This window comes from Vidua macroura, chromosome 7, assembly GCF_024509145.1.
Source record: "Vidua macroura isolate BioBank_ID:100142 chromosome 7, ASM2450914v1, whole genome shotgun sequence".
In the NCBI taxonomy this organism is placed as follows: Eukaryota; Metazoa; Chordata; class Aves; order Passeriformes; family Viduidae; genus Vidua; species Vidua macroura.
Window position 1 is genome coordinate 24,377,176 of NC_071577.1, and position 14,762 is coordinate 24,391,937.

Genomic DNA, 14,762 nt, shown 5'->3' on the forward strand with positions numbered 1-14,762 from the left:
ATTCCAGACACACCTTATCAAGCCTCTCACTGCCTGTTCTTACTGTACCTCCCCTAATGCACACACAGATAAGTTCTTTCAACACTCAAAACAGCACTTGGGGAGAGACTTCAAGCTACTTCATTCCCCATTCTTTGTCATGCTGAAGCTGATGTCTTTTCACACTCACATTTCCACATATGTTCATCATACTGCCAGATGTACAAAGGGAGAAAAATAAATAGTGGTTCAGGTTGATTCATGTACTTGGTTTTCTAAAGACCCTTTTCTTTCAGCATTGTGGAGGTTGCCAAAATTAGTTATTTTTTCATTTCTTCACTGTGAGGATGTAATTAGCAGTAGTAAACATTATCCTGTAAAGTGGCTGTACTGCATTTCTTCCTAGCTTGGCTTTGAACATGTTTCTTCTTTATCTTCTATTCAGACAGACATTTGTATTGGTGTTCTGTACCACAACTGTATCCTGTTCACTGGGTCACAGGCAGTTACTGAACACACCCCTGTTAATCCCATACCCAGTGCACCCTGGTAATTATTTACCTGCCTCTTACCCAAGCCCTCTCTTTCTCAATGTGTGAGTTGATATTGGTACAAGTGCTGTATAGAAAAGAGACGCAAAGCTGAAAACACGTTTCCATCTCCGAACATAATTCAGACTGAAGAATTTGTTAATAGCACTCAAAAGAAAAAAAAAAAAAAAAAAACAACACAAAAAAAAACTCTATTGCTTTTGAACATGAGTTTGATGTTATTTTGGGGAGAAAAATAACTCAATAAGAAACACATAGTTGCTTGTCACCAGCCAGATTAGCAGTTATTTCTAAAGACTACTACTTAATTTAAAAGGAAGCATGCTTTAAAAAACTGTTTCAGCTGAGAGGAAATGAGCAAACACCAATTGCTGTAGAAGTGATTCTGCTAGCCATGGAACAGTGCTCTGCTGTAGGTACAAAATCTCACCAAGCATGCAGTAAGGCTGTGGAGCAAGAGAGAACCCTCTGCAAGTGCCTTAGACGCTAGATGTATATAGGCTTTGAGAGGAGTTAGGATCTTCAGGCAAGAGCTAACATCATAGACATCTTTGGAATACAAATTTTCTCTTGCTTGCTATAGTCCTTTTTGTAAGCAGGCAATACATATGTTTGCATCATGACTGGTGTGTTTTTTAGGTCATTGATTTCTGCAGGGTCTTGATTGCAGTTGCACCCAATAAATGAGCAGTTGAAGACAGGAGCTTGTGTTAAACACAGAGTATAAGGACTGTAGAATTCAAGGGGAAGAAAAGTTTTCACAATGGTCATAATTTGAAGGAAGCACTTGGGAGAAACTGCATGGAGTAATTCCCCTGGTATCAGATCACATGCTGGGAACAAGGAGGGGGTGCATCCTGCTGACTAGGCTCAGGGTGGGTAAACTGCTTTTCTGTGCCTCATGGTATGAGTGGAGAACAACTCACACATGGGAGGGAAAATCGTAGGAGAAATCCTGGCGATAGCTGCTATTGTTATACAGGTTCCCAGTTTGTTCCTAGACTCACACTGCTGAAATTTCTTGGCAGCCTTCCATGGTGACTGGTTCTTTGCAGGAGCCATGCTATCTAGGACAGTGCAATACATCACTAAGCCATCTTTGCACAGTGGAAAGTGGTCCACGAAGTTTCTGTAAAGATCAGCTGTGCAGAGACCAGTTCACGGGCTGGTGAGCATCAGCAGCGTGGGCTGGAGCAGTCGAAGGCAGCCCCGAGCCAGCTGGCCAGGTCGCTGTGCTCGCAGAAATACCCAGGGCTGTGGTTCTTCACCACCACCACTTTCTGTGCTTTCAAGAACTGACACAGTAGCAGAGAGAACATCATCCTTCAAGGATTTTTTTCCCACAAAAGGCTATGTAGCTCTTCACTTTAAGAAGCTTTAGGGAGGCTGATAGGATATGGAGAATGCTGGCTGTCAAATGTCATGCTGGGTGCAAGCACCCTGAGCAGTTTGGCTCTCTCATTTATAGCACGTGCTTTTGCTTTGCACTCAGAAAAATTCTGGAGAAAAAGTGAGAAGTTTTGACTTAGGGACTATAATGCTTTCTGAATGGAGCAACATATTTGGAAAATAAGTGGTACGAATAAGGAAGTACCTGCTCCAAGTATTATGCATGATTTCTATTGCTTCTTAAATGGTTAATTCAGATATGCACAGATTTTCATTGGTGCTTGTATGTTTTTAAGTTATAGATGGATAGTTCTATTTTATATCAATGTAGATGCTCACAATTTCAGATAAAAGAAGGAAGCACCCACCTTGTGGCTTGTGTCCTGGGTTTACTCCCTTGCAATTATTTGAAGCTATCCAATAACTATTGCATAAACAGCAGGGTCTTGAAACTCGTTGCAAAGAGTGGTAACTACACTGAAAGGTGTATTTAAATGCTCTTTGTGGGGAAAGTAAATAGGCTTTGCCTTTGAATAACTATCACTTTGCAAGTGAACAGTTAATTGAGTATTCTTAACAAACTAAGCTTAATTTATTAGGCTTCTAATATACTTTGAAGAATTTTTAAGACTAATACAGCTACTGCAGAAATGGAGTTGTCTTTTGACATAATATTTTTCAAAATTATATGCACTCTGTTGAAATTCTATTTAGCAGGTAAGATGGTGAAAGTTCATTTTTCCCCAAATTCCCCTATTGTATACTGATGACATTTCTCATAATTCTGGGTTCTTGTACAATGATATAGAGCCTCTTAGCACACTGTGCATAGATATACCTGTTAGTGTAATAAGTTACATTACATTCTCAAGTGAAAGCAAACTCCTTTTGCATACTTTTTCTCTTCTGTGCTCAGGGCACCTTAACAAGTGTCATTGACAAGCAGAGGAGGATGTGGGAAGGAGCTTGGGAAACCTGTGCTCCTTATGCAGGCCAAGAGAATTGCTGGTTTTAAATTGAAAGTGGAATTTTTATTCCAAGGGAAATTGCAAGCAGGAACAAATTCTACTCTAAAAATGATCAAAATACCTAATTCTGATAAACTTTGCAGAGTGCTTCAGAAACAGTCATTGTTCTTATAGCTGGGATTGCTCTCCACCTTTTTCCCAAGCTTAGTTGCTGAGATGTCTGTGTGCTCACCTAGCAGACTGGGCTAACCAGGTACTTGAGAAGCTGAGAAACTGGCAATAAGAAAAAGAAAATAGAAACTTTCCTGAGGGATGTTTTTGTTTTAGTTGAAATTGCTTATATTTACAGAAATGTACAGGGTTTTTTTGCCAAATTTGTTGATCAGCTTTCATTAGTCTTCCATTTGTCGCATTCCAGAATAGAATAATATTAAATCTGATGTAATATTTTTATGTTTGTCAGTTGGGGTTTTGCTGGGTTTTTCTCTCTTTTTTTTTTCCTTTTCAATACTGTGCTAGCCAGCAAGCCTAGCACTGACAAGGCAACTGGTCTGCTCTAACTGGTCTATATACTGAGAGAGTCCCAGCTTACATCTATAACATGGTGTCTTATACATACCAGGATTTTAACTGCATTGGATTCTTGTCTATAAAGCTCTGTTTTCTGGCTTATTCTGTGGTGCCACTGGGAATATAGAACAAGATCATGCTTGAAATGGTTGGTTTTTGTCACTTCCATCTAGTATGAGTTTGCAGTCCATAATTATAGTCTATATAAATTGTTGCATTTTGCATAGAGTAAAGGGTACTAGGATATAAAATAAAGTGATTTGTGTGTTTGTTATAATAGGATGTTCTTTTCTCATTTTCCTTATACGTGTATAATATGTTTTAGGTATGGGAAAATTGTATCCACAAAGGCTATTTTGGACAAGACTACAAACAAATGCAAAGGTATGTATATTTTCCTTTATACTGTGCTCCCCTGAAAGTTGTAACTGATTCTATAAAGTGTGTTAATGTTGTACTTTAAGTTCATTTTACCTTTGTTGGTTTGGTTTGGGTTTTTTTTCCCATTCTTGCTCCTAAACAAGTTTTATTCTTGCTGGTGGTTGGTGTATTCAATGCATTTGCCTCCAGTGGAGCTGGCAGACAGCCGGTGTCGGTGGTGCAGCCAAGCCAGAGTGAAGCTGACATGCACAGTGCTGGCTGGCAGCTTGCCTCTATTTTAAAAACAAAAATGGAGTTAAAAGCAGCTTTTCCCCTTTTGCCTGGAGAAACTAGGGAAGTTTGCAGATGACCATTCAACTAAACTAAGCATCTTAAAAAATTATACATTGTGGAAATAAGCTCCATTGATTAGTGTAGCTTGAAGCAGCACTTAATTACATGTTCCAGTACTCTAATTGTGTTTTGTTATGTTCTATTGAATGTATTGGGAGCAAAGAGAGGGTTCATTTTCAATGAAGTAATTGCAGCTGGAAAAAAAAAATTAGAACTCCTCTAGATAAGCTGAATATATCAGTTCATGGATTTTCATCACTCACTGCAATTGCAGCAATTCAGATCCCAGCATGTTTGTGGTGGGAGAAGGTGTAGTACCAGACACTGAAATACCAGATTTCAGACTTTAATTTTTTACAGTTAAGAGGTTAATTTCTAAGCAAAGTGAAATATTAAGTCAGCTGATTGAGCAGTGTTAATAAGCATAATGCCCATGAACGAGCAGAAAGCTGAGAGGCAGAGGGCGGAGAGTTCGTCATTAATTAAGACAAAGCTTTTGTGCAGAACTTGGAAGCAGTGCAGGGACATAGATTCTGAACTCCCCATCTTAAGCAAATTAAAGAGGCACTGACAGTTCAGAAACTGAAATTTCTAGAAATTTTTTTCCTAGCTTGTATGCAGTTGCCATTGTGACTAGGAAAGAGGAGATGCCCTTTTCAATTATTTTGATTAGTTAATGCCTATGATTGTACTTACCTGATTTAGTCTGTCCATTCTGTCAGTTCCTGAAGTATTCAGTAGTTCTTTTAGAGATACAGAAATTCTCACATTAATTCTTTGAGAGGTTTAAGATGACTTTTCAAAACAGAATTTAAATCTCAATGATGAAAAGCAGTAGCTAGCAGCCTATTGTGACAATACACTGCAAGGTAAGGCTCCAGGGAAACTCACTGTGTGTCACTGAAATTGCAATGGGAACATAAGTAGGCAGAATGCAAATATCTGACTGGAATTTAACCAAAAGATTGACAGCATCTCTGGCTTTTGCCAAAAAACACACCATGGGGTTTAAACTAACTGGAACAACAAGCAATTGAGTTTCTGTATCATCTGGAAGGTGGCAAAGCCAGCTTTGATGGCATGCTTGGTGTCAGTATGTAACTTTGTCTGTATTACACCCTGCAGCGTGTTGGTGATAACCCAGGCTGCCATGGGTGTGGAGAGCTAGTTTGGGGTAAGGGAAGTTAGTCTTGCCTTGGCAGCACAAAACTTGATATGAACTAATTCACTTTGTTTCATGTCAGAATTTAACAATCCACACCACCACGTGTTACACAAAACAATATGCTGCTTTCTTCAGCTTCTTGGCAGCATAAATAAGCTTGCAGTGATGTACAGGGATGCTTGAGTTGTTTTTCCCAAGTTAAGAGCTTTAAAGCTTGTTCCATTATAACATTAGACAACCTTTTCTCAGTACAGATATATTGTAAGAGGATTGTAATATATTTTGAAGAAATACTTACATTTTCTACTTCTCCAGAGGTTGTTCTATTGTTAGTTTTTTTGTTTGTTTTCTTTTACCCCAGCTTTAACTCTGGAAAGGGATTTTATTAATACTTGGGCCGCAAACTGGAAAAGATGGGGATTGAAAAATGCAGAATGAGGTTTGCAATAACATCTAGTGGAAGTAGCTTCCAAACTCTGACTGCTTCTTGGTGAGCCTTTAGCCTCCAATTCCCAGGCTGGATTAAAAATCTCATGGATTTAAGTGTCTGTTAAGGCCAAGGTATATTGCAATCTGGACATCCTGGAATCCCTTAGTTACATGATCTTGTTCAGAATAAGAAAGGAGGTTATTGCAAATATATGGAATTTGTTTCAATTGATGTTGAGCTCATTTTAATATTTAAAGATTGCATTATATGGCATAGAAAATGCTTTCAGGACAGCTTTTCACATTCTTTCAATAATAGGAAAAACCATTTGGTTTCACTCACTTTTAATTTTAACTGTCTTTCATGTATATACAGTGAGATAAGTAATTTACCAAAAATTGGGTAGATATGTGTATTTTAAACTAAATTCCTCTCCCAGTTTTGGATAAACAAAAAAGTAACTTACAGACTTACTTGTCATTTATTCAAACTGCAATAAGAATTTACTTTGGAAAAATTAACAGATGATGCTTTATTTGGTGATCTCTGAAATAATCTGCTTTTAGAGGTTACATACCAGATAATACAAAGCAAAGCACTGTACTGCTTGCTAGCAATTTGATCAAAATTCTCATAATGAGTGGACATGGAAATGGATTTGTTCCACTAGGGCAGATCCCCACCAGTTCAAGGTTTAAGAACTTTGCTAGGTTTTTTCAGGGGGGGTGGGGGCACAGTCCATGAAGACCTGGAGTTCAAATTGTCCCTCTTCAACAAGAAAATTGTATTAAATAACTGTGCCAGTAGCACGACTTGCCTGTGAAGTGTTTGTTTATAAGCTGGTTGCTGTCTTGTTAACAAAATGATGTTTTCTCTTTCAGGTTACGGTTTTGTTGACTTTGACAGCCCAGCAGCTGCTCAGAAGGCAGTTTCTGCTTTAAAGGCCAGTGGAGTCCAAGCACAGATGGCAAAGGTGAGTTAAAATAACCAGCTAATTCTTGCAATGGGTTGTGAAGGTGAACAAGATTGTACAGTGGCACAACAAGGGCAGTGTGGAGTTTCCAGCTGCAGGGCCCTTTACAGAGAGCACAATCCTCAAGCCATGTGATTATTAAGGTAATAAAATGGAGACTTTTGTCTGCCATATCCCAAATAATCTCAACTAATTAAATAAAGAAGCATGAAATTGTAAAGTCTCCAAACTGATCTTGTTGCATTTATCAGTTTATTCGTAATAGTCTTTTCCATTGGCTTCATCAAACAAAAGTTTCACAATGGTTTGTAAAAACTGCAGCAGGCTTAATGAATTGCTTTACAGCACAAAGGTACAAAAGGTTTAATAGATTGTCTGTTTTTTACTAAGGTTAGAAGCCTTGTGATTTAGGGATTAATTTTTAAGTATACCATGGCAAAATTTAACCTTTGAACTTTGTTTCAGCCCTTCTAGTATATTTTCAGCTAATATAAGTAAAATTTGAATCTGAGCATTCATGATAGATACTTTGAAATTCTTAGCCAGCTCTTGGCTGACCTACTTTTGCATCAAGGCAAAACTAGGAATTATTAAAAAAATAACAGAATGAGAGCTATCTTCTTGTTCTCTAATTTTTAATGAACCTTGCCTCTGAACCAGTTTATTAGCCAGATGTGATCTTCAGAGCACCTTCAGGGCTCTTCTATGTAGTTAGGGCGATGATACTTTAGTAATGATACCGTCATGCATTCTTGTTGGGTCAGATGACCTGGTTCTAAAGGAGAGCCATAAACACCTCTACAAATTAGTTAACTAAAAAAAATATTACCAGTATAATCTGTTGATAGAATTCTGGTACCTCTTAAAGGAAATTTATTTTTAGTTTGAAAGTTATATACTAATTTAAAAAACCTAAAATCTGGTAATCTCAGAGGCTTTTTTATTAAAGTAGTCTGCTAAAAATCTAACAAATCTTTTATAGTTATCCACTAGGTACAGATTTTTTTCAGATGAGATATTTTCCACAGCTTCTCAGCTAAAGAGAACAGTTAAGCTAACAACATAAATGTCTTTGGATGGATTCCAGGGCAACAAAATGGAAACCATATGTTTCATACTTAATGCGTGTTTCATTACAGCCATGACACAAACATACATGCTTACTGGAAAACACTTGGGTTTTTTTTCCTTTTATAAGGTTTTATGTATGCTTAATAAAGACCATTTATTTAATATTTAGGTTTTAGGTGATCACTTTAAAATATGCCCCAGATTTTTCAAAGTTTTGTCTGCCATCTTATGATTATGATATCTAGATAGGAGAGGCAAAAAGAGATTTTGAAGTAAAGTAAATTAATTTTCTTAATGAATTTTGATGTCTGATTTAATTGTTTTCTTGAGTAGATGGAGAAGCTCTAATAATTAACTATAGTAACCTAATGAATAGTTTCTTAATCTTTTTAATAGTATATATTTCTGACTCATTTCCTCTGACAGTTGCAAGATCAGTAATAGTTCTTCTTGTTAGCATTAATGAAATAATATGCGCCAAAATATCCTACAGTTTTGGGTATTTTTCTGACCCTGTGTCAAGCTTGATGACCTGTGGGAAACCTGTAACTATGAGGTTTGCATTCCAGTGAAACTTGTTCTGCTTCTTAACGCAGAGAGAGTGTTTGAATTATTAAAAAGACCAACCCCAAGATCAGCACAATGAACAATACCACAACAAACAGTCACTAGTGACTATGAGTTTGAGTGTTTTGATTTTTGTTTGTTTTGAGCCATTGGATTTTTTTTCCCCTGGCAATGCTGCTCTCCTTTTGTCTGAAAAATCCTATCTCTACTTAGATGCTCCAAACTGGGAATGGCCAGTCAGAGTTGCTTTGGCAAGATTAGCAAATCACACCCTTCACATGCAAGACACTATAAAAGTTTGTGTTTATGTGATTAGTATTTTATTCTTTTGCATGTCACCTGTGCCATGGAGTGGTGGTCCTGCAGTTACATTGCTTCAGGCTTAAGCCTGAGTGTCACAGAGAAGGATTTCAGGAGTTTCCTGCCTGTCTGGGCAATTGATTTCCTTGCTGACCACCACAGCTGCGGCAGTTTCAAAGAGGAAATCCATGCCTGTTGGGGTGATTTATCCATGGGAAAGTGTTGTAATTACCCTGTACCCAGAGTATGAGGAGCAGCACAGCTCCTTGGTGCTCTCACCCTCCCCCCAGACATGGTTCCTGACCCACAGCAGCTGAGCAGGGAGGAAAATGTTCTTGCTGAAGCCACGTTCTGACTCTGGCTGCTATAAAGTCCTTTTTGCAGTGTCCTGCTGTAGCTCTTGGTCAGTGAGATAAAAACTACTCACGTCAGGAAGTTCATCTGCAAATCCTACTTTAGTGGAAATAGTTAAAATTTTTATATATTAAAATTTTTTGTTTTGTAGAGGTAACTTCAAATTCCAGTTATGTTATTTTTAAAAATATTGAGTAGTGAATTGCATTGTGATTATGACTATGATGATGATGATGATTATTTTCCTATCCATGGGGTAAAATCATGCTGTATTTGGCAGTCTACTTCCAAGTTGATCTGAGTTGAGAAAAATCCCACTTGCTATGTTTTGCTACTGCTGAGCAGAGTGGGAAGGCCCAAGGCCCAAGATATGACTTCAGGCCAAATCCTGCCAAATCTGTTCCAGGGGTCACTGTTGGTGGAGAAGTGGCCACCACTCAGAGGAAATGCCACGATAATGGAACCCTGCGTTAGTCCATTGCTCATGAAATACCATATCTTCAGCTATTCTGCTTTTTCTGAGATCTGAATTGAGAACCCTTGGCTAAGACAAAGCAGCCTGGGAAGAGTTTTGCTTTGTGCTGGTTACCAGTGTCTTCTGGTCACTGCTGAAACAGATGTTTCCTTTTGGCCAGAAAATGTGGCTAAGGCCTCGCATAATATGATAATTGCATAGCCAGGGGATGGGAGTAGTTTTTGGATGGAAATTTAAAATTAATATAACAAGTTCTTGCTCCTCTCCTCTTTTCCACTTGAGTATTGCTAGTGGTAAGTCCATCTTTTTCAGGGTATGTAAGTGGCTGTGGAAGGGGATCAGATGATGTGAGCTCTACTGGTAACCAGTGTGTTTCAGGACCCACCACTACCAACCAGTAGGTTAGCTCTTACTCAAGAGATCAAATACATGTCTTGCAAGAGTAGTGTTATTTCTAAAATAGTTAGTAACTACTGGATGTCCAATTTTTATTCTGATTCCTTTTAATTTATCAAAATTTCTTTTCTTAATGTTCTTGTTCCTAGAGGAGTGATTATAAACCAGGAATCATAAGTTCAAAAGCTGTGATTGCATAGAGCTGTGCAGTCTTAGGTAAGATTAGTAATAGTGTTGAAAAGCTCTGACCATTTTGTTTGTTAGAAAAGTTGTGGTTGCTGTCAGAGTGATTCTTTTGAGAACCCTCTTCTCTTCCCACCACCCCACAAGTAAAAGTGAGATAATTCTAGGTTTCTACATTATTCAGAGCAGGCAGAAAGGGACTTTGTGTATAGGAAGATAGATGCACACAGAAAATCAGCTATATATTGGTATTTTGAATGGAGATTTAAAATACTGAGACTTTGTAAGGATATTTTAGAAATGGTGAGGTATAAATCCTATGGAGATATCAGACACTTAAGTTCTCATAGGCTTTTGACTTTGAGGTTAACATAAAGCATCCAAGTCACTGCTCAGATCAAGTTCTGTCTCATCAAATGGTGTTCACTGAATTCACCTGTAGCTACTGAAGCAACTGTTTCAAATGGAAAGTTGACTAATTCTTACTTTCCTGATGTAAACTAATGTATAAATATAATAGGTAAAAAAGAGCTACTAAGTAAGATAGTTACTAAAACCCACAGTTCTTCTCATCTTTCTGTCTAGCAAACTTAAGACAGGAAGAGAATCGTATCTGCAACCCAGATAAAGTCAGCGAGAGAATATCTACATTATACTGACAGCAATGTAGAGCTGCACAAGCCAGCTAGAACACCAGTGTGGCTCTGCCAGCTCAGACTTCATTGAGTGTTAACTCCTTCCTGGCATGGCAGGGACATTTGTACAGCCAGATTGTTCATCTCCTGGTAGGTTGACAGATTTCTGAGATAATAGTGAAAGGCTTATATCTACATAAGGAATGACCACTTTTTGCAAAGACCTTGCAATGTACTTTAGGCATCACAAGAAGGATTAATGGACATTCTCACAACTGAACTTCAACCACATGTTGAAAATTAGTGTACTGTCCTCTCTTTAAAATGGTTTTAGGCCATCCAAGTCCAACACAGCTGTGATGGACTCGATGACCCTGATTCCCTACACTTTGTTTTGAAGACCTTGTCTTCTCATGTCTCTTCAATTCTTTCTCTCCTCATGAGATTTGTAGTTCTTCATATGTGCACCTTCACTATAAGATAGTCAAGATAATTTATGACTTAAAAGGTTGATATTCATTGTTTTCCAGTTTCTGTTTTCCTGGGGTTTTTTTCCCTATGGAAGCATAACCTTTAGAAAACATATACTACTTGCAATAGAAACTATGAAAGTAGTCCATGGACATGGAAGATTTCTGTGGTCAGTGAGACTTGTTAATTTGAGCCAAGGAATGCTGTTCTATGTACTAATGTGCATTTTTGTGGGAAGACTCACTGTTTATCCATTCAAAGATTTCCCCAGAGCTGCACATTTTTAGGACTTAGAACTTCAGATTTATAATGTTACCATTTCCTCCCTAAAGCCTTCGCTTCCGCTGACACAATGAAGTGTGGTCCTGCTTATTTGTATTAGCTCTCACATTAACTTATCACTAAATACTTTCAAGTATTTTAAGCTGTGCAAAAAATTAGGACCATCTTAACAATTGTTTCTTATTTGAATTGCGTCAGAATAACAATGTGCTGACAATGTAAAGGATGGTCTCCCATCACATACTGATTTCCACATTCTTAAGAGACAATTTGTGTTTTCTGGAGTGGTCTGCAGACCTTCAAAGCATCAGACCAAATTCTGAAGCTTGTAACATGGGGGTGGGTATTAGCTTATGATGAATATGAGCCCATTGTCTGAGTTCATGTTGATCCTCTGGAGTGCAGAGATGACCTGAATTTGCAATCTTAATATTTTTCACTCATGGTTACTAAGGAAGAATTGTGATGTACTCTTCATGTGCAGGTAGCTTTATCTTTCTTTCCTAAGCTCTTATACCTTAAACTTAATCTAGGTGACTTTTTTCCCAAGATGAATTGCCAGATCATATAAAGTGTGAACTTGGGGAGGGAAAAGCTGCTTAGCTGCTTGTCCTCATCTCTGTAGCAGAAATCAAGGCTTTTCCACAGCTAATAAGCATAATGTATTGGAGGCAGCTCTTCCTTTATGTTGCTGATGAAGAACATGGTTTTAAATGAGCAAAAATGAGAAACAGCCAACTTTTTTGAGGTTCAGTAATGTATTGCTTATAGTGCTTGTCTTCAGTGTGACAACCTTCTGGAGAATAAAATCAGTTTTCATTCCTACAGAGCAAAGTAAGAAAAATAGTTTAGGTTACCATAGTAGCTAGTGCACTTAATCTAACTGGAGAAGGTAGGTATATTGCAATTTTTTTGTTCTGCATCTGGGCTTCTGAATGCTAAAGAAAGATGACAGACAAACTGGAGCTAACTCAAGCAAATTTCTACAGCAGTTTTTAGCAACTGTCTTGAAGTTTTCTTTCTACCTAGTTTGTGCTACTTTTTGTAGGTAATAGTATTAAATCTTACTGTAACTGATTTTAAATAATCCTTATAATCATAAAAGTTCTTCAAAATCATTATAAAATAAATTGAAGGTAAGCCAGATTTTGCTTACCTGGGAGCTACATTACTATCACTTCAGGAATTGCAAGTGCACTAAATAGACAGTTAACAAACACTTGCATTGAGTAAAGAGCTTCAACCCACAAAAGTCTTATCTCAGTTGCTAAGTCGTGCTGTGGCTTGTTCTGACAAGGGTCTGGTGCTTTCTTTTGAGCAGTGGTGGGCTCATTCAGGGCTCTCAGGGAACAGCTTCCTGCCCTTCTAGCAAAGGGAAAGCAAAATCACTGAGAAATAAAAAAGGAATGTATTAATGAAGTGATAGATTGATCACAATGCTTATTGTAGTTAAATTCTTCTTCTTAATACAGATGTGCCTGTAAAAATAAATTTAAATGTTTAGTCTATTAATCATATGCAGTTCTAGAGAACAAGTGAAGATCATGGAAGTGATTTCTCCCTGAATTGTGTGGTTAACAATCTGTGGTCAGACAGCATTAAAACTGTGGCTAAAACAGACATATTTCAGTGAGACACTGGCCAATTGTAAATTTTGAAGTAGTATCTATATGAAGTCAGACAAGCATTTAATCCCTTCCCTATCAGGCAGAGGATCTTCCTTGCTGTGAGCAGTGCCTAGTCACATGTTTCTGAATGGCTGTCTGTTCACTCTGACCTTACACAGAGCAATAGAAAACAGATGTCCTTGCGTTTTGCCAAGTTTCTTTCTTGCAATTTAGGAACAATTCCACACGCACAGGGAGGTTTTTGTTAATTTCTTTCAGATGATGGTAGAGCACTTCACATTATGTAGGAATCCTGATAACCTCTTTCTTCAGAAATAAATATTGACAATTAATCGTTCCTGTTATTTTTATATGAAATGCTGTATCTTATGATCTTTGGGAGCTCTTCGGGAAAGAGCAGCATGTTACCCTGCAAGAGCTCTGCTCTCCATCTTTATATTGTTACGTTCTGGTAGAGAACTTCTGGAGACACAGCTCAAGGTGTTTGGAGAGAAAAGACTGATAGAAACTTGATGACTTGCATTGCTAAAAACAAGACTTGCTTGTTTCCTCACTAATATGGATACTTACAGTAGCCCACAAATTCCCTGACATTGCCCATAATCTGAAAATGCTGAGCAATTTCAGCATCTTTCAGGATCTGCTGAAGGTTCTGTTAACTAAGGAAAACCCTGCATGAGATATGAAGACACTCAAATTAAGCAGTTTTCCTCAATTGTATAGAATTCAAAAAAAATATATTCAGTAGATTATATGTTAATGGAGGCTTGCTGCCCAAAATTAGACACTGAGTTTAGTAAATCTTTTTGATCATCTCCATAACATAATGTAAATAATTTCAAGAGATTTAAGCTATATAAGGGGAAAGTGGCTTATACAATTTCATGGATTTTAAGCAGAGGAACACCCACCTTTAAATCCTAAGAATAATTACAGTGTATAGGCAAGGTTTGAGCTGAGTTATGTTAGAAGGTATTTTTTGCTGGTTTCACTTTTTCTTTTTCCTTAATTCCAGAAGAGGAATTAAAAACTCAGATATCAAAGGAATTATTTTTCTTTTCTGTGACAGAATAGTAATAATAATGTGAATTAAGCAATGGTAAGACAAGTTTTGGTAAGGAAAAAATTCACAGAACTTGAAGTATTAAACTCCTGCTTGCCAGAGAGAGAGAGGGATGACTTAAGTTGTATGTCTTTCTCCTAACTTTCTGAGTTTTAACTGTTAACCTGTAACCATTTTCCATGACAAAATCTTTCCATAAAGGCAAACATCTGTTTGTCTAGTGCCTTCTGTGTAAGATAGCACAGAGATGGAAGGAGAATCCTGGTTGTGGCTGCTATTTGGAAGTCAGCTTGGAAACCCAGCGTGTTCCAAGGGGAAGGAGCTAACTTGCTGCTTGCAATCTCCCAAAATGTACCCAGATATCTGTTTCAAGGTTTAATAGCCTTCTGGACATGACAGAAGCTGCATGGTGAAATAAGTTATTCACAGGAAGAGAGGAGGTGTTTTGCACATTAATTGGTATAAGTCTTCCACTGTCAAACTGTATAAAATTCCAAATACACTCTAGAAAAAGTTCAGTCGTGGTTTGCATCTATGCCAACAGTACTAGGGGCTGCAAATGAGTATTGTAAATTAGCCCTTTTGTGAACCAATGGCA

The 14,762-nt window shown here is 37.7% G+C and overlaps 1 protein-coding gene across 4 annotated transcripts in view; it reads left to right on the top strand.

Annotated features, from left to right (window-relative positions):
- Positions 1-14,762, top strand: part of RBMS1 (RNA binding motif single stranded interacting protein 1) — a 143,423-nt gene that overhangs the window by 98,586 nt on the left and 30,075 nt on the right. For all 4 annotated transcript variants that reach the window (XM_053982103.1, XM_053982104.1, XM_053982105.1 and 1 more), the window contains exons 3-4: positions 3,783-3,841; positions 6,648-6,739. In XM_053982103.1, coding sequence (XP_053838078.1) covers positions 3,783-3,841; positions 6,648-6,739 — 151 coding nt within the window. The remainder of the gene's footprint in view (positions 1-3,782; positions 3,842-6,647; positions 6,740-14,762) is intronic.